Consider the following 27,469-nt stretch of genomic DNA (forward strand, 5'->3'; position numbering starts at 1 on the left):
CTAAGTGTACTTGGTTTTTATCATTTTCATTCTCTTAAACAAGAAAATTTTACATATATATATATATATATAGTGCATTTTAGATAAAGAATAAAAATTGTGTGATGATTTTATTACTTAAAAAAAACCAGAAAAACGCTGCTGCATTAAAAGTGCATAGCAATGGATTAAACTTTTTGTAATATGTTTTGTAACTTGAAAATAAACCAAGTTGTTCCATGCTTGTTTGGTAGATTGTTTTTCTCTTCAAACTCACTCATCATTACAGAATGTTCAGTTGCATAATCTGAAGTGTTTGTTATGCAAGGGTTTGACAATCTTATTTCAATGTAATCCTTCATAGAAAAGTTTAACACCTCTTGTTTAAAACTGCAGTATTTACATTTTATTGCATGTACACAATGATAAGTCCATTTCCCTCTGTATGTTTTTTTTACTGTAATATAGCTATAACCACGTTTGTGTGTGTGTGTTGAAAGTTTTAAGATCACTAACAACAACTAAACTCTTTTCATTTTTAAAAAAAGTAATGATCCATTTAAGAAAAAAAATATTTAAATTATCCAGTACGTGACACCTCAATGGATATGAAAAAAATTATTATTATAATGTATGTATGTCCAAGTTTTAAGTCCTTTATTTCAAAATAAACCTTTAAAAAACTACTTAACTTCAGATGTATTGGCACATGACAAACGAGCTGTGAAAATTCTCTTTGCTTCTCTGTACCTTCTGACTCGTACATTTCAAAGTTCTCTAAATGAATACAGTTAAAGCAAATAATAATTTTGTTCACCCAACTTCAACAGATTTGTTTGAGCTTTATAGCCTATGTGTATATACTCAAGTGTATAATTATTAGAAAGAGATCATTTTACACTGTAATCTAACAATGATTATTTTGAAATTGATGCACAGTTGTCATCATGGGATATATTTAACTGACTGTAGTATCGTTGGCTGCTTGATTGACTCACGGTTGTTTCTTACAGAAATATGTCATAGTTAGAGATACAGTTTAAATTGTACTTAGGTCTTACTATTATGTATTAATTATGTTTTAAAATGCATAATTAAAAGGTTTAAATGTTTTCTAAATATACATCATATTTTGTGTCTGTTCACAAGGCTTACAATATTACATACTGAACGAAAATTTTGTCAAAGGGTTGTGCATGTCTCCCAAAGAAACTCTTAATAAGCCTCTAGGGCACCGTTGACTTATGCCATTTTGAATAATAAGTGGTAAAAGAAAATTAACTATGTGAAAAGGGAAAAAAAGGACCTGAAATTACAAAAGGAAAATCTTTAGATATTCTTCAAAAATTAAAAGGTATATATTTTTTCTTCTATTTCAAATTATTTCATTGCATTATATGTTGATAAAAGCTGGAGTTAGTGTTACCGTAGAGAAAATATAAACATTTACCTTAAAAAACTTGATATTAATTTAGAAGGTTCTAGATATTATGCAAATGAAATGTGAAAAATATAAAATGAAGAAAGTATTTTTATACTTAAAATGAAAATCACCTTGCACTTGAACTACTTTAGCAATTTGAGTGCAAATAACTATTACAGATCAATAAAATTTTTATCAGAAAGACGTAACTAGAATAACATCATTCTTTGTGTACAAGGTACTTGTAAACTTTAACAAAATCTTATAAGTTTTTATGAGGAATGCATGGAGTTACTGTTTTGTTGCATAGATGCATTTCCCTGGTTGAGCAGGTGATAATCACGTCCACCTGTGCTGAAAGAGTTAATATCAAAGATATCCATATAATTTTAATAATATTCATTTTAACTGTTCAGATGCTCGGAGATATTAAATGTTTTTTTTTAAAATGATTTTTCTGTTAACCTTGTTTTCAAACAGTTTCATTAGTTTCACAGGATGCTGGTAACTGAAATTTTAAAAGTAAACAGATTATACCAAACAGGATGCAATAGAAATACTTTATTAAAGAAGCATATAATAATTCAAGTTGAATACTTTTAGTTTAGTTAGCTCTGTCTAGTGTGTACAACTACCATAATATTTTTTCCCAAAGAGATGAAAGAATTTTGTGATCAGGCTAGTCTTGTTTAAACACATCCAGTGTGTCAACAAACTCAAACCTGTTGTAAACCTTGCAATATTGACAAGTTGTAACATGCCAACAGGTGGTGTCTTAGTGATAGTCACATGTACAGATCTTTCACTGCAGTGCTCACACTGATCATTGAGGCTTTGATTTACTAACAGTGATACAAAGAATAATTCCATGATAAGCCCTTTGTTCAGTCATGATCATGAGCAATTTAAAATGCAAACACAAAAAAGTTTATTGTGGGTTTGCAAAAATTAGCCAACTATATTCATTTGCTAATGGCAAAGGAATTACAAAGTAAAACTTTTATTTCTGAAAAAATTCTCCCAGATATATAGAAAAATAATAATGAAAAACTGCATTTGTTGGTCAGGTTTCAAATGTTAATTCCATTTCTTTAACTCTTTTGCTTTCAACATAAGTAAACAACTGTCTTAGTGTGCCAGGTTTATATTTAGATATACAATAATCAACAAAATAACACCTTTTAATGTTCCACCAATTACCTGAAACTGGAATGCCCTTTCTTCTTGGCAGTACAAAATTTCAAAACTCCCATGGCAGTGAAAGAGTTAACAGATGTTTGGTGATAGTCAATAACAAACAATCTTACCAGTTTCACATGACCTGGATGACAAGACAATTATTTACAACATGCTGCTCTTAATGTATTAACTAATGGTATAATAGAGAAAATATTTGAAGATCTAACAATTTTATGAGAAATCAAAAACACTCTTCTATTAAGAGATAATGGAGTAATTATTGGTAAAGTGGCGGAGTGAACCACGTTTCCTTCAAACATTACAACTTGTTTGAATTATATGCAATCTCAGTGAGCTTTAGTTGATCTTGTAACAGATAGGAGGAAGATTGTTACACATTTTAACCACTCGCATCTACCATGTTCGATATTAATGGCTACACAGAATGATTTAAATGTGCAATAGGTGAACCAAGTTCTATACACTTTTAAAAGCAAGCCAACCAGATTTATTCAACCTGAAAATTGGCAGGGAAGGGCAAGATCTCCTTTAGCTTTACTCATGATAGTCCATGATAAAAAAGGTAATACCATTCAGTAAACACCTAGATGGTCTTATGGAACACCCCATTTCGACAGAGCCTGTTGCAACCTGTAGTAATTATATTGAAAGTGGGTGCTAGTGCAGAATTGAAAAGAGAAAGCATACCTGCCTGGGCAATACTCGCCACAGAGTGGGATCCAGTGAAAAATAAAAGGGACTCTGAAAATAAAAAAGTATATGATTGAGGAAATACCCCTGGTTAAAATCTAACAGATGTGATCAAAATAGCTACAAGGGGTTGTTGAAAACCCTCAGAAGAGGAAACTGTCATATCATGTAAGTAATGAGATAGGAAAGTATTAGGAGTAATCCACATATCAGCCCACACAATGTCTTCCAGAGTGCAACTCAACCGGGCAGCTAATGACAAAGATATGACGAATCTAGTGAGAAGTGACACGCAAAAGATTCTTCTCCTCTAATGATAATCCATCATAGACTATTTGAATCAATTTACTGCATTAGAGTAATGGGAGACAAGTTACAGGAAATAAAGATTCAAATGAACGTACACTCGATTTCTACTACCTCAAAATGAGTTAGTACAAGCCCTATAACACTTGAGGGTCCTAACAGAATTGGAATGGTTATAAAGGTGAGAAATGGCTGGCAAATGAATTAGTGAGAAGGATTTTTTCCCCTTCCCTAACTCCCAGTCTTTAGAAGAAAAGATCTGTCAGGGTAAAGCAGGACAAATGTGGAATAATAAAGAGTCAAATGCACATGAATTGCAAACAACTCTAATTGATGACATCCACAAGCCAACAATACAATTTAAGAGAAAGATGAAACAAAGAACATGAACCTAAGGGAGGATGAGAAAATGCATGTAAAAACAACTGTAAAATCCCAGTTCGATAATTTAAAAGGTCGTTTCAGTCGAAGAATACGAAAGGATTTGAGTAGACCTGATAGTACTGAGGATTCAAAAACCTTCCGATATTTAGAATATCAAAAAATAGTGGATAAGGATGTCTTATATAAAGCTACTGTATATGAAGCAAGACCTCTCTCAAGTACCCAAGTCAGAAAACAGAATATGGTAAATACTTTAGGATGAAGAGGGTTTAAATTCCTTTTAATACACCAGTGATGATAAGTATTGCATTTTTGGTTGATAAACAGCATTGGTTGGCCTATAGAGAGATTTAGTTAAATACAGAGAAACCTCAGAAGTTAAACTATTATGTTGGACCAAGGACCTCATAACTTCCAAGCATGAAGATTGAGTTTCCGAACAGCTTGGTGGAGAATGCTTAATCAAGGTTGTCTCAACAAAGACTGCCAGTGTGGAAGAGGTAGAGGTGGACATTCCTGCAAATATTGAAGAAATGGAAACCACGTTTGAGCTGGCCAATATGGAGCAACTAAAAGAACTTGACAGGGAGTGGAACGAACCATAGTCAGAATCCAGGACAAAAGCCGAATTGGGGGAAAGCATACAGATGTAAACCTGGCCAGTCCTGACTGAATGCATCTACTGCCAATGCCTAAGGATGAGGTATCAGAGACCAAAACAACTGCAGTTGAGAATTTCAATGAGTTGCAAAAGCATCAATCATTAGAGAGCAAATCCACTGAAAAACCTTGTGATGTAGCATCCATTCTGTCAGAAGAATCTGGTTGAGTTGAGACAAGTGATCTGCAATTAAATTCATCACTTCTGGAACATGACATGCTAAAAGACTGATACAATGAGCATGAGCCCAGTATAGAAGATCCAAAGTACGAAAACAAAGGTCTTAAGAATGTGTGCCTCCTTGTCGAGAAATCTGAGAAACCACTGTGGAATTGTTGGAATGTATCATGACAACTTTTCCCCCCCAATAAAGACAGACCTTGAACCATAGCCCGGTGTACTACAAGGAGTTTGAGAATATTGATATGAAGGGTAGACTAGTCTTCTGTCCAAATATCCTGGAACTTCTGACCTTGTAGATAAGCTCCCCATTCTTGAAGAGATGCATCTGTGAATAGATGGATCTCGGCATGAGGTGGTGGAATGGGTACCCCAATAGTAGTGTTGTTCCGATCCAACCACAATTCACAATAGATGATGTTGCTCCTAAGTAATGAAACGGGATGATCCAAAGGGTAGGAATGCATGATCAACTGGTCACTCATGTGCTCGTTCCAAAGGAATGAGAGGTTTGAGGGATGCCCATATCCTCAAAAGAAAGAGAACCATCTACACAGTAGGAGAAGGAGAGAGAAGTAAAAGCCTGACGGCTCTTTCTATGGTTTGTAACATGATAGGGGTTGGTTGAGCCTGACTTAAGTGAGTATTGAAAAACACACCCAGATGGATGAGATATTGCATTGGTGACAGAATAATTTCTCCAGTCTGATAAGAAAGCCTGTTTTTGTGGCTTCTTAAAGGAGAATCTGAGAGTGTTATTCTGCTAATCGATGGATTGGTGCCAGAAGGAGCCAGTCATCCATATAATGATGTGTGCACAGACCCAAAGAATGCAGAACTTTAACCTATCTATAGTTTAGTTAGAAAGCCATTAGTTTTAGAACATTCTAGTTTTTGTATGTTAGTGTTTTGTGTTGAATATCTGAAATAAAAATCAATAATATTGTGGAATGCCATCATCATTACAAAAAATGTAGGCCTACAGTGTTTTGTCTGCTAATGGCAAAAAGTTAGTCTAGTTGTAAATATTAAACTTTTCTCTTATATATATAATAGTAAATAAAATGTGAAAATTAGAAATTTATTTGGTTAGATTAAAAGCTTAGATGAAAAACAAGCTTGTGATATTCATTATATTAGCATGTGCACAATCACACTGTATGATTGTTATTCAACAGCTCAACTGATTCAATTGTTTACACAAAGCTGTCCAGTTACGATAAATGACTTTTAGCATACTTTGAGAGGATCCAAGTGCAGTTGTAAAGCAATTAAACTAAATGAACCCCAACTTGAAAGTTACATATTTTAACTATAAGAATAAATACTGTGTAATTGTTTGTCATAATAAGCAATCATTCTAAAAAAACAAAAGGAAATATAGATTTCATAATTTTTTCAACTTTCCATTTTACCCAACATTGCTGATTTTGCTATTGTTAGAATAGAGAAAATAACAGATAAAATATGAAGTTTTACTGAAAAAAAATCTGATATTCATTTAGAAGGCTCTATATAAAATATGAAAACTGAAAGTAGAAAAGCATTTTTATTCTTAGTATGAAAAATTACCTTTTACCCAGACTGACTCAGTAAAGGCCTTGTAAATTCCCAGACAAATACTTTATTAATTTGTTTTTAATGTACAACAGACTTGTAATGTACTAAGTGTATAAGTATAGTTACGTGGTTATTACAATGTTGGCCAAAGTCATGAAGCCCAATTTCAGAGTTATATATAATATTAAAATAATGTTGTGGGATTAAGACATTATAGATATGCATTATGTAGAATAGAATAACATTTTGGTGATGATCTGCAAAATTATTCACACACATATCAAGTTTCATATACACCTGTTGTAGGTTTTAAAAGAAATATGTCTTCATGAGGAACAAACAAATGGAGTAGTTAAATACATATCACTCAGTATACACTGAAAAACCCTTTTCTTGTGTATATTTTTTGAATCATATAACAACAGAAACTGCTGTGTTGCACAAAATTTAAATGACAGTATTCATAATTGCTTTCATTAACTGTTGAAATTTTAAACTTAAAAAAAATGACTAAAAGTTAAATAAAAATTTAGGTAGAATAAAAGCAGACAAATTAATTTTCATTCTCTTTTAAATGGTATATTTTTGCTGGAAAGTTGCTCTTAAAATAAGATCATAATATTGAACAAAAGTAATTGGTTTCAGATGAAACTGTATCCAAAAGGAATTTAAAAAATCTTGCATCTTACTAGAAGGAACATTTATTATGAAACCTAACAATGTATTACAGCTTACACGATTCTCATACAAAAAACAAGAAAAATGTAATGACTGAAAAGTTAAAATAATATAATGTTTTCAATGGGACAACCCAACATTTTGTTACTGAAAATGCAAACTGGACACCTTAATTTAAAAAACCAAGTACTGCACCTCATTAAAAGGATAACTATTTCTCCCTTTTAAATAGCTATCAGTGTTAACATCTTACAAACAAAAACAAATATGAACACTCACTCCTAATTAGTCCCTTTGTAGAATTTTTTAAAAGTTAAAATAAGCTTTTAATCATATTTATTGTTATGAAACTTTAATACAGATTAATTTACCACAACTACTATTTCTGCAAGAACAGTTGTTTAAAGTTATTGTAAGAGTTTTTTTTTGACAACTTTGCCTTCTTTTTATTTGTATATCAGTAGCAGATAAATTCATAATATCCAACAAATAAAGATCCCCAGTGAATTAGAACACATTCACAGAATTCAAGTATGCTACTTGGTTATAGTTACAATAATGTGTATACATTAAGGTATATATAATAATGACTTCAATATCATATAGTAAAATGCATTTAGCTAAGCAACCCAATTTTGAAATATGATACTGAAATGCCATTAAAGCAGAACTTCACAACACTGTCATTGAGCAGTCTAACAAATATTCTTTGATCAATATATATATTTTTAATGTTAAATAACCAATTGACACATTACTTTAATAAATAAATGAATTTACTGTCCTGCACTTGAATTTATGTTCCAATTTTTAAAAGTTTTTACTTAATACAACTTTTAAGTTCTCCTACAAACACACATATACCTTCCCATATTTTGCTCCCATTACAAAAAGCTCACTCTTTTGGATCATTTTTAGCATCAACATAGATTTTTCTTGTGACCCACAGAAATTGATCACTTGATATTAATAATATAGACAATGAAGGGAATGGACAGAGTACAAGACATTGAAATCTTTTAAAGACCAAATAATAACACAGTTGAATTAAAGATTTCTTTTACAGTTTTTTTAAGACTCTCAGGACTGAGACAACAATTATGGGTTTGAGGTAACAAAAACTAGTTTAATGGTTTTACCATTGACAAGAGATGAGTTTAAAACTCCAAACGTTCAGATATTTCTAATTTGTATCAGTGACTCAGTACATTTCCATAGATTACATGAAACTGTTAAACAGTAAAATTTCACTTCTTAGACGTGATGATGATGTGTTTCATGACAAAAGTAACAGAGAAACATTTACAAGTGTAAGAGCTAGTTATCTGATGATAAATTTTTTAAGGGATAGCCAGTGAAAAAAATACTAAAATTTAAAAGAATTACTATATGACACACAAAAGCAAATTAATAACAAATAAGTAATGTGTATCAGAAAAACAGCATGTTACAAATTATGCCAATGATAATTATTACTCTATACTGAAGTAAAATATCAATGTCAAGAACTTTAAATGCTTAATAAACATACATCAACAGTGTATGTTAACATTTTGTTCTGAAATGAAGCTATACAAAACTTGAGACATATGGCATGGGCATATCTAATGAAGACTTTTTCCTGTTTTCCTTCTTAATACAGAAGATGTAATTAAAAAAGATATCATTAACATTTTGTAATTCTGGGGAACATTGTTTTTATTACTCTACATGTTGCTTTGCAGTTTTTTTTAAGGGGTAAAAATAAGCTCATAACAAATAATACATTCATTAGATTGTGTTTTAGCTTTAAAATATACCTAAAATGTTCTAATGTACAGCATTGAACATGTGGTAACATACAATTATATACATTGCTACCATATACATTATTATGAAAACAGCATTAGAAAACTAAAAATTTAATGTAAAAGCAAAAGAAAATTCACAAACTGAAGCTCTAGTAAATCTAGTCACTATTTTGAAAGAATAGCTATCTTTTAAAAAACACACTTGAGAAAATATTTGAAAGTTGCAAGTGATAGAAAAACATTTATCTGCCAGCCAAAAAGATGTCAGAGAAATTCACACATTAGACTTAGTTATGCAATGCACTGGTTCCAGTCTCAAAACAAATACGCCCACCATTTTTACACCTACCAAATGAAGTACGACATGTGTCTTAGCATAACCTGCTGGAGCAACTCGGCAGCATCATATTAGTAATGTTACTTTATAATACAGTGCAAAACTTGTAATGAGAGTGATACTGGCATTCCTTTACACTTACAATGTCAAGCACTTTGATATGTTGTTCAAATTATAGATATCAAAACTATTCTTTTAGAACACTATTTACACAAACATGATGAATCTATACTTAGCAAGCCATTACTATTATACAGTGGAATTTTTACCAGAACTAAAAATAAACATTACAGACTGAAGATGAGAAGCTCTTTTCATCAGAGAACCCTAACCAAAAATTATTTACAGAAAATATTCTGGAGCACATGAAAGGAATAGTATAATTTAAACATTATTTTAAAACCATAAAAACAAAGGAATCATTAGAAGTAATACTTTTGTTCATTTAATACAATGAGAACTTGTATTACATTGTAAAATGATCATGCTGATTTATTCTTCAGACATATTTACATACATCTATATAACCTATACAAAAAAAACAGTATTTCCTATATTTAAATTCACTTATGATTTTCCTATAAAGGGGAATGTGCATTTTTACTGATTTGCTGTAAAACTTTGTAACGGAGTATCCTTTTAAGGTTGATATGTACTTTTAGATTTATTACTTCAAATATTAATCTAACTTTTGTCAATTCTTGAATACAACCACACATTAATGCTTTTACTATACTATTTTTTTTTTCCCTTTGTTGTTCTAACAATACCTCTGAAAAAAATTTAAACAAACAGATATTACATTATCATAATGTTTGTCTTGAACATGATGGAACATTGCATGCTCCACAGTTAAAAGCTCTAACCTTTCTTTACTTGTTGTGTCTCGTACATGTGAACACCATAAAAAAAAGCTGTAGAGAAATATGTAGAGTAATAAAAACAAATTATATCTGAAGTTACAGAACTGTCATTATTTCTAATCGCTTTCATGTTGTTGTAGTTTTATTGCAAAGTTATGCTCAGCATATTGCCTGCCCAAGGCTCCAGTACATCAGCTAAACACCTTACAGTATAGCAGTGAATGCACACACACAAACAGAAAAACAAATTTTTTCTTTCTTTCTTTTTTTGTACTGTTTGAAGAACTATACAAATAATTTTCAAGAAATGTTTTACTAGTCAAACCTTAATTTGTAATTATGTTGCTATACTTTTAAATAAGTTTTGTTTTCATCTGAAAGAAATACATTTAAAGCCAAAAACTTTATAAGAAATTCATAACCTATTTGTAGGTTAAATAAACAATAGTAACTGGTAACAATCAAGTATCCTACAATGAAGTGAAATTGAAAATAGCCTTTTTTCTCAAAAAATAGGAGAAATTAGGTAATTCAACAATGTGAGGTAAAATAGGAACAAAAGTACTTTTATTCTAACATAGCACATATTTGTCAAACCTGTAATCATAAAGCAGTGGTTCTCAAAGTGTGGTCTGCGAGGGTCCTCCAGGTGATCCGTGGAATGGTACAAAAAGTCTCATCAAAAACAGCACCATTCTTCCCATTAATTATGATGAGATTTTTTGCTGTGGCAAGTCAAAGAGGGTGGGGTAGGATCGGCAGGTGGTCCATGGGATCTTTTGCCTCGCCAAAGTGGTGCGTGGACAAAAAAATTTGAGAACCACTGCCAGATTTATCACTCTCCTGAAATTTTTATCAAATTATAATTTACCAGTTATCACTGGCATGGCCTTCTTCACCTTACGACATTTTCTGTGAACATGTCATATTTTTGTATGCAATAGGCTTATTTCACTAGTAAATCTAATTTTTCAACGACAGATAGATTACACAAGTTTTCTTTCTAGTACTAGATAGATAGATAGATAGACAGACATTTAGAACAGTTATGGCTACCTTTAATGCCAGAATCTGACAGTATTTTGATAGGATTAAAAACTGTTAAGCAAAGCACTATATCCAATTTACACACGTTAAATTCTACACCACTGTATAAATCCTAACATTTACAAATGGTAAGAAAACAACAACATTTTTAAAGACACAGAAAAAATGAATAAAACACTTAAGTAGCCACAATCTTAATTTCGAAATCAGAACAAAAACTGACTGAATCTGATGACCAGTACTAAATAAAACATTTGAAATAAAAATTAACCCAAACAGATAAATTCAAAATATTCAATTATTAAAAAAAATTATTTGTCAAAAGCATTTAGCTTCCATTTTTGTACAAAAGTCCACAATTTCAAAACAATGGATACTATGTAATAAAAAATGATAATAAATAAGTACAATTTAGAATATAAAAATGAAGTTAATATTACAATATCAATAACCAGTTGTTAAAAGGTCTTATTTCTTCCTTTGACATTCATGGCTTTGTAAGAAAATAAAAAAATACAGAATACAGAAGTATTTGCTTTTTTTTGTCAGGTTAAGACATTATCTATTAATCTATGGATAAGCATTACAGGTACAGAAAGACGAATAATTACAAACTTAAATTTCCTTCCTTATAATAACAGAGGACTTGAAATTTCAGAATAAAACTAGAAACATAAAATAGAAGATGCTGGCAAAGATTATGATGAGTAAAATCAAAGGAAAAAAGTAAGATGCAGTTGACATTAGAAAATTAACTGGGGATGAGAAGTTTGATTTAGGAAAGTTTATAAGCAGCAAGGAATAGAGAGCAATGGAGAACCATAGTCACTGACAGAAGTGGGGAAGGCACCATGATTGATTTAATAAGTATATAAAAAAAGAAAAGAAAAATGACAGCAAATAACACTTTAACAATTTAAAACAAAAAGTAGACACTAGATAATTGTCTTATATACTAGTATTATAAATCATGAAGTGGAAAAAAAAAAGCTTCAATAACTAAAAGTTTTCTTTTATTCATTTTCCAGCAAGTTAATTAAATTTTTAACACTGAAAAGAACTAATAACTATTATAGTCTGGTTTTATGAAGAATTTCTTAATTCAGTCTCACAGATAAAGTGTTTCAAATATCCACAATTTTTCTTATCCTTAGACTGTTTAAAATAATAAATGGTATACAACTATCACAAATTTTGAACAAACTGGCCAAACAAGTAACAAATATTGCTTTTCAATTCAACTTGAACCTAGTCCTACAATTACAGTGCTACGAACCACTTCACAGAATTATGGCCCAACACAATGACTATAAAACAAGATGTAACACTTTAATATAAAATAAAACAAATACTTACTCTAAAATTATGATTTTATGAAGTTAAAAGGTCAAGATAAAAAAAAAAAAAATGGCACATGGAAGATTCTACAGTGATTTTTCTTTTATGTGCTTTCAGCACAGGATTTAGAGTTTACAAAAAGACCTATGGAAATAACATCAAGTCAGGTTGTCCCTTTCAACATTTTTGTTAAAACCTTCCCTCCCTGGCAATGATGTCACTTTTTGAAAACAAAAAAGTGTTACAAAGACAAGATTAGTTTTGACTTGCAAGTGACTCACTTTCTGTTATGGATGTTTCTTTTTGTGCAGTAAGGTTAATTTCCCTTGCTTCTTCTTTCTTCATGTCATTTACCTCTTTTGGTGCCACTTCTTTCTTTTCATCACATTCTTTTATTGAACTGCCTTCTTCATGGTGATCAAGGTTCTTAATCGGCAATTGACTTTCTTCTTTACGTGGCCTTCCCCTTCTTCCACGCCTAGGTGTTTCCTGAATAGTTTGTTACAAAAAACAGTTATGACCTTTGAATCAAATTATTTCACCACTGTATTTCAGTACTAGCTGGAGTACCCATATCCTGGATGGAAGTTATGTAAATTCATGATTAATGAAAGGTTATCTTAGGACATAAAAAGTTGCTTCCCTTATATGTAATTGTAAAAGAATAAAAAAAATGGAAAAATTCCCATAAAACTGCAAAACACAAAATGTGAAAATGCAAATTTGCACGAATCTCTGCATGGACCCAACAAACTTTCATGCCAAATCTGATGAAGAGCCATCAACACGGGGTGAATTAGTAGTAAAAAAATGCAAAACTGAAAAGTTGTATGTTTCGCTCCATGGACTCAATGAAACTCCATACTAACTGTGGTAAAGATCCATCCACAGGATGCGAGGTAGTAGTAAAAAATGCAAAAATGTCCATAAAAAACACAAAACTGAAAATTTGTATGTATCCACACATAGACCTAACACACCTCTTTACCAATTTTGGTGAAGATCCATCCACACCCTGCAAAGTAGTTACGTGGAATACAACAGACAGTACTATTATATTTATATAGATATATGAAACACTTAACAGAGAGATACATCAAGAGCTGAGAACATTTGGAAACAAATAGCCATTTTCACAATTCAATAAGGAAAGATTGAATTAGCAAGAACTTAGTCTAGCTTAACTAGCAGTATACTCAGTTAAATATGCATTTGGAATTAACTGTTCTTAGATGCTTTCTAATTTACTATCAGCAAAAAGAGTAGAAGCTACAAAAATTAATAGGGATTAAAGTCTGCCCATTAAAAGTCTGCAACCACCTACATAACACTACTATTTGTAAATATAAATTATGTTCTTTTACAAAAATAATGGTTGGATATGATAAAAAATTTTCTCAAATGAGCCAGAAAAAAAAAAAAATCTCAAATGCTATTTTTTACACCCTCCTGATTTTGAGTCACAATCAACAAATTGAGAAATTTTGGAAAAATAAAATTGCAGTTAACTTGTTTTTGAAAATATTTAGGGCTGTTGGTTTTCCAATATTCTAGCAAGCTTTCAGTGTTTAGACTGTTAACTCTTTTTCTCTCTAAAGAATATTTCATAGCATGCCAAATTTCCTTTCTTAACCAAATCCAGGTCTGCAACACAGTTGTTGAATAATTTTAGTATTTCAACCAATACATATCCAGTTAGAGAACTCCAACAAACAAAAATATTCTAACACGTCAATCAATCATCATGCATACACATGATTTAGCTCCAGAACTTTCTCAATCCATATGAAATAATACAACTTCCAGTATTACCAAGAAAAACTTACTAAATTAACATGTAAAAGTCTTTCCATTCAGTAGTAATTATCACTGTTAAAAAAAAAAAAAAAAAATAGAGCAGAAAACAAACTAGGTCTAAGTAATTTAATGTTGCTGTTGTTTTGTTTATGATAATAAAACTGATTTTTTGTCTTTAATTTGGAAAATAATAGTAGAGCATACTGGCATCATTCGATCATCATATCCAACCTATCAGCTAAAATAATTAGGTAGGCTATTGCTTATTGGTTAGGTCTAAATGATTCCACGAAGTGAATACAATACCTTATGTTTTCTCTTATATTCAGATGAATTTTTGTTAATGGAACTTATAGAATTAGTTGAAAAAATGTGACTGGTCAGTTAACCAGTTTTCAAAACCTAATTTTTGGAAAAAAAATTGTCTTTTCTCTTTCAAAAGACGAGTTTCATAAGAAGAGAGAAGAGTGGAATATGAACTATCACTGTACTTTCAGTGTATTCAGATAAAATTTCAGTGCTTTAAGGCATAAGGACTGTATAAAGCAAGTGAGATTGCCTAATGTTAGCACTGGTACAATGTCCAACTCACAATTTATTTAAGATCATATAACAAACCTATGTATCAAGACAATGAGCTGAAAATTTAAATTCCAGCATTACTTTTTCTATAGTCTAACAGTGGTAAATGCATATTGTATGGATAGCAAATAAGAAATTTTTATGTGATAAGAAAAAAAAAGTAAATAAAATCCCCTAACCTGTCTTGGAGTTTTCTTCTGAAGGGGTGGTGGAACTGGATCTCCCCTAGTCTGAGACCTAGTACGTCTCCTCTGTGACTCCTCTCCTTCATCGGCATGTCCAATCTCCTTAAGAAGTGCTTCACCTAAGTAAGCATTATGAAATTAAAAAACAAAGGATTTAATCAGTGTTTCTACTCTCTCTTTTTCATAACACTTCAGAAACATTTCTTTTAACTCACCCCTCCCCAAAAGAACTTATGAAAAAATATTGCAAACAAGAATTTTATACTTTATTATTGTTGAGAGAGACGGTAGAAATTGTAAATTATTTATGTCGCAGTGATGCAGCTTTTCATGTGGCTGTAGTGTCCAATGCAGGATTTGTAGATCTGTTGCACTTGTACGTGATGCCAGCAGGTAGTTCTGAGTTGGTCTGTCTTTCTTTCACTCTAGCTGGAAGAGCCACTTCTTTTCGTGTTCCTTGGTACCTCACTGGAGAAGGGTGCACCACTTTTGTCACCTGCCAAGGTTTCCCACTGACATAGATCAACTCCAAAGGCCTGTAACATTGTTTTGTCACATGATATTCAGAATGCAGTGTAAGCAGAGTAGATGGAACTGTTCAAGCTTCTTTTCTTAATATACATATGTTGTCAATTTTTCACTGCAGAACATGAGGATGCTGAGCACACAAGCTTTATATACATGATTTAAATACATTTTTTTTATATATTACACAAGCATTCCTGAAACATTAATTTCCTCTAACAAAGACCTAACATTCAGAACCTAGGAACATATCACAATATTGCAAAAAAAATCCTGAATGTACTCAACGAAAAACTTTAATACGCATACCTTCCTTAGCAGTTTTGGTCACTGTACTAATTCCCTTCACGACTGCTTTGCCATTGTCCTGCAAAGTTTGGGTTGAAGATCTTTCTTTATCAAAATTTTTCATGTCAAAGTGCTCATTATCAATCTAAAAATAGTTCAAAAGGCATCAGTTAAAATAACATTATTCTTGCACAAAGTAATAATATCTTACATAGTAAAAGTGCACCCTAAATTGAAAAGTTTAATAAAATTAAATAAAGTGAGTAAGAACAAAAACTACTCCATACAAGAATTCTCCAGCTACAAGGGTGATACCATATATCAGCAATGAACCGACCATAAAATGAAACATAGCTGTGAAAAAATTGGTTTCCCAATTAGAATCATACAGAAACCAGATATGAATTTTAAACAGACTTACTAGACCTGCTTTCATGCCTAATACACACTGTAAGAAAGAAAAGGAAGAAAGTGTTTGTCCTATCAATGAGAATGAGCAGAATGTAAGCCCATTTATATTGTATAAACCGGGAGGCCCTTCCACAAAAGTATCGACGAACACATTTAGGACAAAAACAAAGCTGAGGTGGAAATAAGTAATGTGGCTGAACACTATCTTGAATCATGGTATACCAAAGACAGATTGCTCAATGTTTTAAATTCTCACAATATACAATACTTTCTTAGATGTGAAATTTAAGAAATCACTTCTTATAGAAAAATAAAAACCAACAATGAACAAATATAATGGATGTAGCCTCTCCCAACTTTAACAATTTACCATAGATAAGTTAAACATTACTTACTCAGACTAATTTCATTAAATTTCCTTATTTACTTTCCTTTTACTATGAAAAATATTCTTCCTTTGTGTAACAATAATGTTTATAAGAAAATATAAACTAATAATGAGTAGGTATAATGGATGTTCCCTCTCTTGAATTTTAATCATTTTCTTATAAATAAATTAAACATCACTTACTCGGTTTGCTCAATTTTATTTAACTTTCAAATATGAAATTTCATTTGACTGTGGAAGATGTATTCTTTTATTACATACCAATAAAGTCTACATTACATTGTTTACGCTATGGGTTCTGTAATAACAGGAATGACCATATACAAGATACACTGTTATATTTATTCACAAGCTGATATACTCATCAACTGACGGGGAATATTTAAACTTAATTAAAACACTAAGTTTAACAGCAATCATATATTTCACAGTAATAACTTTAACAAAATCTTTATCTCAAAATTTTAAAATTATAAGAAAGCTTCTTCATAAACAAAATTTGCATTTTCCTTTCCATCTACCAATAAATAAATATTTTGAGGTGATCCCACCCTTTCAACACTGCATCTCGTTGACCATGAGAAAAGCATGGTTGTTTGAGAAACAATCCAGTAACTCCAGCAAAGTTTCCAGCAAGACAAACAAAATATTAGCATACAGTCTCTTATGAGTATTTTTTTAAAATTCATAACAGATAACAGACAAATTACCCTAAAATGCTGGTTATCAAACTTAAAAATATTCTTTTTTCACAGCTTAAGGTGTTTTTTTTTTTATTTTTTAAATTTCAAAATATTGTGCAAGATTGGATTAAGAAAAAAAAAAATCAAACGACTTTAACGTTTGTAGTTTGCTTCCAAATTTACAGACAAGTATAACAGACTAAACATTTGTTTTTTTAGCATCGACTGTGTTAAAGTATAGTTCATTATCCTTTCTGTGGTTAATATTAGGCCTCCCAATAGCCCTCTACAAAACTATTTTTGAAAGTCCCTTTTGTGGTTTTACAAAATAAAGTTAAATTTTTTATACCCATCTATAAAAATACTATGAAGAAATTCATTACTTTGTAAATAATGAGAGATTTTACCAAGTACTGATAATGAAGCTTGAAATAGTCCACCACATAAAAAATTCTAAAAAAAAATCTTTATATTTCCATGGATTTGTATTCCATAATTATGATAGTTAAAAACATAGGCATACCTTCAGACTTGCAAGTTTTTAAATGTTCTTGGCCTATTTTGAGCAACAATAAAGGACAACACTCAAAATAAAGGGTTTAAAAGGTTTCTTTGGGAATCCTGGGTTATGATTTTCTGTAACTTTAATATCATATTTTACAGATTTTCAAAATATCCAAATTATTACAACTAGCTAATGTACCCACTCAGTGCATGGGGAAGACATACAAGGAACAGCTCCAAACACCAACCCCCCCACAATTTTATGTCACTGCACATTGGCACCTAAAGTTTGGTGATAATCAATTAAGTGGCTCAAGGGTTATATACAGATACATGCAGACTTTTGTCAAATTATGGGTTATTTCAATGATTATCAAAATCTGAGTGAACACTTGGTTTTTGGACAATACCCTTCACACTGTTATTAAATATATAGTACAGATACCTTGGGTGTTTCCATCACTGCAGTATCTTTTGTCAGTTTGACCTTCTTTATCAATGGTTCGTTTACAGCATTACTCCCAGCCATGTTTTCTCCTCCTCCAAGGTGGTCACTCTTGTTCACATCATTTAAAGGGTTTTCGTTGTTCTAACAGAAAATAATATATCATATCAAATTATTTCTCTACACATAACTTTGAATTAATATTACTTTGGTACTTCAGCACATCCTTATAACTACAAGCCAAAAATTGTTCTGGTAGATTTTGGGTCTGATCTGATAACTATATTGGAAAGGCTTACTGTATATTGTGACATACAAGTCTGTTTTTTTATAACAATGTTATTCCAAAAACGTGAACTCAATTTATACAATGGATACAAAAAAAATGTAGGAAAATTCTTGATCGTCAGTGGAATCTCAGGATCTAGTGAATCAATATATATATATTTAGACACACCGAACAATACTCTTCACACAGAGCCTTTGTCTTGAAATTCTAGGAAATGACCTTATAAAGGTCATAATGTGCATTCTAGTTGTTATTTCAGTGATATCTTCAACAGCCAAATGACAAACAACTGTGCTACAAGTAGAGAATTTGTTGTAAATTAAAAACTCATCTGTGGGGAAAATTCAAAGTGTCATGACTGAAGTGTGCTGCTCTGGGACAAAAAAACTGGTTTCTGGCCTGAACTGGAAACAGACCTCGTGAAATAAGTTGATGAAAAATGCAGATTATGCTACACGCCAAGGTGTGGGCCAAGAAGAGAAATATTTCTGACATTACTGCTCATCGGAGTTGGTGTAGCTGTTTCATGAAATGACACAAGCTGGTCCTATGAAAGAAAATGATGCCTGCCCAAGAACTGAGGACAACAATGATCCCATGGAGGAATGCAATGTCTATGACGACCAGATGAGTCAAAGTGAATTCAATGAACTTTTCAGCAATTCAGATTTTGAAGATGAGGACTTTAAATTTTGTTGTCAATACTCTTAAATACATAGTACATAAACCCTCCTCTGTAGATATCCGTCTGTCTTTAGAAATATATGTATAATGTATAGGCTTTCTGTATGATTTTTTGGGGTAGACTTGTATGATGGTGATCAGAAAATTACAGGATTTTTTGGCCTAGATTTAGGGGGGTTGACTTATACACCGAGTCACTTATATACTACGATATATTGTTGCAAGAAGATCAGTGACAGTGTACCCGATTTCATGACTAATAGTTAAAATATGGTGATATGAAAATGACAAAGAATTTTAATTATCTAAATAAGTAGATAGACAAACCAAATTAAGACTATAAATCAAAGACTTCAAGAAATCGGGATCTTGGAGACAAAATTACTAGAGCTTGCAATATTTTCAATAACAATAATAATCCACCACAATGACTCCTTCCTTCCATCATCACAAACAGTGAACACAGAAGAAACAGATCATTATTCAATACCCCTACAACCTTTACCATACCTTATTTAGTATTCTATAAAAGGTTTGAATACAATATACCAAGCATTTTTGTTGCAGGCTGGCAAGAGAATGATAATAATAATTACAAATAGCCCATTTTGAGTGGATTTTCTTTTCCTTGTAAGTCTAACTTGTGCATTTTTATATGTGTTCAGCCTTAGCGGTCAAGAGTAAAGGTTTTAAAGTGTTATTTGAACTGAATCTTTACTGTTTAAGGTTCTTTTTTGCCCGAATGTTCTATTAGGATTTAGTGCAGTTCCTTGTGATCTACATTATGAATTATGAACCACTGTCATGGTTCACGATATGTCACAGTTAGGCCAGTAGCCTAATCAGTGTTTGAAATAAGTGGTTTCCAGTTGTCCAATAAACCAAAATTATCACAAGACAACTCAGATACACTATTATGTTGTCTATATGGCCCAATCCCATGGCACGTTCAGAGTACTATACAAGTTACAAGCAGTATGTCTATGCCCACCATGTTCCAATTTCTGCAGGAATATTATTATAAACACTACACACACTGTTTACCAATAACAGTGTTTATTGTAACATTCTGCCATTTACATTCTGCACATTTTCATACACTTGGCTTAGATACCATTTTCGATGTGTTGCCAATAACGAATTGCTACTCAAATGATTTTCAAAATGCCAAGTTAATTTCTGCCATTTACATTCTGCACATTTTCGTACACTTGGCTTAGATACCATTTTCGACGTGTTGCCATTTCATATTGACTGTTGCTAAGATACTACAATTTCTGAAAAACAAGTAAGCTATGACATATTATACATCATTATTTGTACTTCCTCACAAGGTTCATCAATAAACTCAAGGTTTTCTATCAACTAACGAGCTTTCTACTTGACAGTTGACTTAGGACAATGTAACACCAAGTTTGTAATTTTTATTAGTCAACTAACTTCTTATTCAAGTGTGGGCAAAAATGATTTATTGCAGACAACTGTAACAAGCTCAAAGATTGTCTGGTGGAAAACCCATACTGAGAGTCTTATTTGAAATACTGCTAATTTATCTAGCAGGATGTAATAATGTTTCTGAAAATCAAGACTGATATATAAAAAACAATATTAAAACTGCAGAGATGAATAGAATTATAAAGTATGCTTTGAAAAATCAATTAGTTACCAAGCTATGTATATCACTCAAGTACCGTTTCAGCTTAATGAATTTTATCTTACTATAATTTGAGAGAAGTTTGTTTGTCTTCTAATTCTTCCTAGGCATTTGCATGAACTGTCAAATATGGTTTAACCAACTTCAAATGATTCAGGATGTGTCAAGAAGTTTTTCTTTTTAAAATGCATAGATTTCATAGCTCCAGTGTTGGCTAAATATAGATCAGCCAGGAAGGGAGGTAGCCACTTGGGGTTCTGATGGGATTTCTCCAGTTTTCTCTTTCATAACATGAGGTATACATACAGTTTGTGTTTTCAATCATTACAGACATACTCAGGACAAAATCAGAAACACTATTTATATATTCATAATTGGTCAAACATTAATTCTACAACTGCATTTCATTTTCAAATCCCATCAATCATTTTAGGGATTTCTTTTTCACTTTTTTTTTGATACGTACTTTCTAGATACACACTTATATTAAGTGAGATGTTTTTAAGTCACATGTTACTTGTAATTTTTTGATAAAAAAATTTAAATAGAAAATAACATTATTTAAATAATCAAGGCCAGTAGACATATATAATTTTATCCTTATGTACTGTTAATTTTCATATTGCCACTGGCATCTTTTGGAAAAAAAAAACAACTTTCATAAACCTCATGCTATGCATTGTACAAGTACTTTGTTCAAGTGAAACTTCCACTAAATTCAGTAGCACAATCAGAATTGGGTTCAAGATGATTATTATTGTTATTTTTTTTTTATATATATATATATATATATTACCCTTCTAATTCCTTAGGTAAAATTAATTTACTAATGACTTGTTCTGTTAAACTGTGAAACTTAAGTTAATTGTTACTGTTTATGGGTCAAACTACTTGTAATACAAACCCTCCCATATTAAACTCCACATTTAATTTAAAGACAAAACTTTTGACTGCGTTAAATTCCTTAGTGTGGCTTATGTACAAGGAACCATTAATTTTAGTGCAAAAGAAACATTTGAAGAAATAAGAAGCAAGATGAAGCGATATTTCTACATTGCAAACACTTATTACTGAGCTTCCAGAACTCAGGCTTCATTTGCTTGCAATGCACAGAAGCCTGTTCTGATAATTCAAATCAAGTCAACTTAACATTTAATGGTATGGGGGTGAGAGCAGGCTACTCATGGTTGGGCATGGACATAGTCATGAATCTAGGCTTATCAATTCCATGTCTTTAGTAATAGAATTCTCACATGGGTGGTTATAAGACAGCTTAAACTGAATCCAAGATGTTTTCACTGCAGTGGTCATCTAAAATATATGTGAAATATGCAGCTGATAAAATGAGAATTGGCTAGAAACACACTACCAGTTGGTAAATTTCATTCCCCACAATGAGGGGGTAGGGATAAATACTTGTGAGGAAACGTATATACACACTCACATATATAGAAGCTTAATTTTTAATTAATTTGCAAAATTCTAGATAAGAGAACCAAAATTAGACCAATTCCTCCCTAAACTATTTTTCAAGTTATAACTAATTACGAAATAATAAAATTGTACTGAACTTTAGTTACACTGTGACTGAGTTTACAGTTCATAAAATTAAGAATTTCTGAACGGTGGTAAATAATTTTAGTATAGATCAAGAATAAGTGCAATTTTCACCTTAGTTAAGGAAAAAAATAAAAACCCAAAGGAACATAACACAACTTATTAATAACCAATTAAGATCTATACTTTATAAACAGAAGCAAAGTCTGCTGGATTTAAAAATAACAACTAATTATGTAGATTTATCAAAGCAAAACAAATTACAATAGTGTATACACCAAAGAAAACAAAGGATAATCAGAATTTGTACTTTTATATAGATACTACAAGCAAAACCACTGCTATAAAATAATGTTAATCATTCATTCTCCCCCGCATTACAAATCAGGTATCTGATGATCAATCATATAAACTGAAATGCAAGTTACTGATTATTAAGCTTATACTATATTATATTTACCTCAAATAAACATATTTCATTTCAATGTCAATTACAGAAATGAAAAGCTAAACTTCAACAAAGACATCCGAACAATTCCATGGAAATCCACCAGATCAATGGAAGCCAGCCAATCACAGCAGGTTTGTTACAAACATCTTAAAATGTCATAAGCAGGACATTGAATCACTTCCAAACTAATTGTACACTGCATTTACATTGATAGTATTGTTGATGACATTTAGTACAAGTGACATCTTTGGCAGAGGATTTCTTCTCTCTCTCTTACAATTTCTTATATGTAGTTCACTATTAAATAACCTTGATATGAATCTTCTCTCTATTTAGGTCTACATTTTATATGGCATACTACACATCTGTATTATTTTAACCGAGTGATTTCTTACATTAACTTCAGTTTGAGTCTCAAACCAAAGGGTAAACAATGTGGCCATATATCAATGATTGCATAACTATAAAAGTCCCCCAGTTTTTTTTGATAATGTAATTTTTACTGTGTAACTATGTGATTGGCTCCATTGAGCAAGTTTCAGTTTCATCAACTGTTGCACAAGATGTCTAAAAAAAATCTTTTCCATTCAGTAAAATCGGGCAATTAACCAATTAAACATGAGCATAGATTGCACCAATTAATTTCACGAAAATAACCAACTAGTTGAAGTTCATGTTTCCAAATGTCCAAGTAATCAAGATAATGTAAGTATGATTTTTCATTATTATTTTTGACTAATTCAAGGTTGTTCAACTTAATCGATTTGTGTACCAACCCACAAAAATAAGCAACTAATCAAAATTAGTGCTTCCAGTTTAATATTTTTTATTATTCTCACTATTGTAGTCTATTGTGAGAATAACTGATCAGTTGAATGTAATCAATTAACAAACTCGAAAATTAATTGATTGGTCGAATTTATTAAGTCACCCAGCTCTACCCACCAAGTGACAGTAAAACTGATGGAATGATCAAAGCTACACTCTTCCTCCAAATAAGACTCCTGGTGTATTCTTGAGCAAACCAGACATACAAGTTTCAAACATTTAAGTCTAAGCATCAGGTCACCAGGAAATAGCCATGCTAAACATATCTTGTGTCCAAATCCAAGTATTTGTTATACGTGGTATTGTTAACGCTGCCGAAAACCCCATCTTGCAAAAGTCAAATGGACAGAAAGCAGTTTGTTTCCAACTTATGGCATGTGACAAACATAATAATGAAAGACTATACCAAATATAACATTACAAGTGAGACTGATCTTCTGGAGATTGCAAGACAGCAGCAAAATGATCAAGTGAAATATACTTTGATATGTTTCACTAGCTAAATGGTTATGAATACTTTATTCTGACTAGACTTACAAAGTCTCAGTTTGATGACTTGTCCTTCCAGAACTCCACCTTTAAGAAATATCCCACAACACCTGTACAAATCTGTTACAGAATTAAACATTTAAACTCCATACTGGGTTATCCAACAGAATGTCTTAAATAATTAGTTTGAAAAACCTTTTGCTATAAAGAAGGAAATACACTGCTTGTTTTGCTTTGATGAGTGATCTGTATCTTGGATTTGACTATATCCACTACAAAGAATTGATACTTAACCATAACCATTCTCTTGAACAGTTTGTTTGTTATGAATTTCGCACAAAGCTACACGTGTGCTGTCTGCACTAGCCAGCACCACCCACTGCCAACTATTGGGCTACTCTTTTACCAATAAATACTGGAATTGACCATCACATTATAACACCCCCACAGCTGAAAGGGTGAGCATGTTTGGTGAGACGGGAAATCAAACCCACAACCCACAGTTTGCAAATTGAGCACCCTAACCACCTGGCCATGCCAGGACCTTTCTTGAACAGGAAGTTTTACCAGAACCAAACAGTGGTGCTGCTATCCTTGTTTTAGATGGCATGTGTGTGTGCAGCATTTGTTATAGTAGCCAGACAGAGATGGTTGACAAAGGTAAGAATAACAAAATGTACACAGAGAAGAACTATGCCATAAACCAGAATGATTGTTCAATTAAATTTGTTTTCTGAAAAACAGCTAAATGATAAAAGTTATTCACTTTTGTTTAAAATTTAATACAATTTGTGCTTCCAACTTGTGTTGGAAAATGATCTTTTTTTTCCCTTGATTAATGATTAGTTTGTTTAGCATAAATGGAAAATCACAAGTTACTACTTTTGATTATCTTTATAAAGAAAGGAAAGTGAAAACAGCTCATTCTCTACAATAATAAAACTCAATGTTTACAGCCATAGTTAATTTAATATATTACTATTATCAACATTATCATTAACAGAGCCAATATTATATCCTTCAGTAGCATATTAAGAACTCATGGGTCCTATCACTGTTCACATCTATATTATTTAAATGATAAAACTTTGTGAATAAGTACTCCACTACTAATAAGTATTTCCATTTCAAATACGCATGAAAACAATAAAGAAAATTATTATGTACAAATTGCTCTCATGTGAAATAATACTAATATTTTTTAATTAACTGTCATTGATTACATCATTAACTGACACAAATAAAAAGCTAAAATTTGCACAAGTTATAAAAGGTTATTAGAAAAAAAAGCCACATAACTTTAGCTAGTGGGATGACAACACCAACATCAAAACCTACCACAATGAAATGTCTTTTACAACTTATAAGTTCAAAGGGAGATGGAAATGATTTATGATAGTTTAGTTTCATCCTACTTAGTAGTATAATTTACAGCCAAAAATTCTGTTAACAATAACATTAACAGCGAGAGTTCTCAACTGAAGGAATTCTGCTTTCTATTTCTAATATTCATAAATAATAATAGAAGTATATTTGATTAGCTACAAATACCAGGTTGAATTTTAGTTTCGATCTAAGTAAGTGATTTGCTGTGATCAGAAGTTAATATTAATTATTAATACTAATATCATCCGTGATAAATGACAATATGAGCTATAACTTCAATAACAAAAAACTTTTTTTATAATTATACTAAATTATATTTATACTTATAGTTATAGATATTTGTGCTACACCTTAGGTTAAGAATAAGCATTAAACATAAATTTAAAAATTAAAGTGTAACACAACCACGCAAAAATGCGTTTTCACTCTTACTCAGTTTCATTTTCAATTACACGTTATTCTAATCCTAAATTCTGTCGCTTATTCCGATTCATCCATTATTAATATTATTATACAACGAATAGGCTGAATACCACTCAACTTGAGTTTCAACTTTAACAAGTTCAAGTTACAACGTCAACAGGCATGTGAAGAGAATCTTATTCAACTGTCAGAAGTGTCAAAATAATCACTTCCATCAAAAACCACCATAAATCTTGAATTTTTCTCGTTACTTACTTTCTGCGATATAATAAGACTTGATTCATGTTGGGATTCAACCTTCGTTTCAGACATTGCTTATATCAAAATATATCATACATATAAACAAAACCAAATAAAGATTAGAACAATCCCCACAAATCAAACCAATTTGAAGTATAGCGTGGGTCACGTGATGAACGTTTTACCGCCACCAGTGAGCTAAAACAGAAGCACGTGGTGAAAACCGCGGAATTTAAAAATATAGATATTTTCTCTTTCATCGAAATAAACCAAAACCTTAAAACAAACACTAAAATGTAAGCATTTAATAATATAATAAAGAGCTTTTAAAAAACAATATTTGAATATGAAGCTAAATTAATAGCTTTTATCTATGACATAACACCATTGTTTCATTATAATAATCAATTAAAGAGGCTAACATTCGTGGGCGAATCCAACATGTCTCCGCACCGCAATCCCAACCTGACCAATTTTGACACCAGAAAAATGTGATAAACAGAGAAAAATCAAAAACTGTCTATTTCACTGCTTAGGACCTGCAATAAGGTATCTTTGTACTAAATCGAATGTAAACTGGTCAAAATATGGCCGAGTAATTGACCAAAATTCCCCAAATTATTATTTTTTAAAAGCTCTGACCCCCTTAAAAAAAGACTGAAAGGGGCAAGTCCAACTTTTTTGAGTGTTAATGTGTTGGGCGCATGAAAATTTATATTTCTGTCAATTTTCATCTTGATTGCTGTAAATATACATTTCGGAGTTGTTTGACCTCATAACATCCCTAAAAAAATCTAAATAAAAAAAAACTAAAAAGACATCTGAATGTATTGGACCAAGGACCCCACTAGTTTCAAGTCAATCCTCTGAGAAATGGCGGTCAATTTAAAAGTGTTTGGAAGAAGAAGAAGAAACAATACAAAAACGGTTTGTCTTTTTGCGAAGACATAAAAATCCTTCAAGTATGCGAAAGTTAGTGAATATGTATTACAAACAGTTTAGCTTTACTTTTTTCACAACCTCCCAGTGGCTCAATGGTAATTCTCTGGACTTATGACGCTAAAAATCGGGTTTCAATACTCATGTGTAGCTTTGTGCTTATTAGATTATGTTACATATACGAAAACAAAGTTTTAAGAGTATGATGTCCAGTTATGTGTTTGTACTGGATCATTTTGCGTTTGTAAATTTACTGTTACTATGTGATTGTTAAATTCGCTTAAC

General features: G+C 31.5%; 1 protein-coding gene across 1 annotated transcript; it reads right to left on the reverse strand.

Annotated features, from left to right (window-relative positions):
- Window positions 1–7,066: 7,066 nt before the first annotated feature.
- On the reverse strand, window positions 7,067–26,403 carry LOC106457141. Its single transcript, XM_013916527.2, has 5 exons — window positions 26,261–26,403; window positions 18,245–18,388; window positions 15,835–15,958; window positions 14,995–15,119; window positions 7,067–12,925 (listed from the first exon to the last, which is right to left on the reverse strand). The coding sequence occupies exons 1-5, from the start codon at window positions 26,315–26,317 to the stop codon at window positions 12,692–12,694; spliced, it is 684 nt and encodes a 227-aa protein (XP_013771981.1). The 5' UTR covers window positions 26,318–26,403; the 3' UTR covers window positions 7,067–12,691.
- Window positions 26,404–27,469: the final 1,066 nt, after the last annotated feature.

The sequence above is a fragment of the Limulus polyphemus genome, unplaced genomic scaffold (assembly GCF_000517525.1).
Source record: "Limulus polyphemus unplaced genomic scaffold, Limulus_polyphemus-2.1.2 Scaffold295, whole genome shotgun sequence".
In the NCBI taxonomy this organism is placed as follows: Eukaryota; Metazoa; Arthropoda; class Merostomata; order Xiphosura; family Limulidae; genus Limulus; species Limulus polyphemus.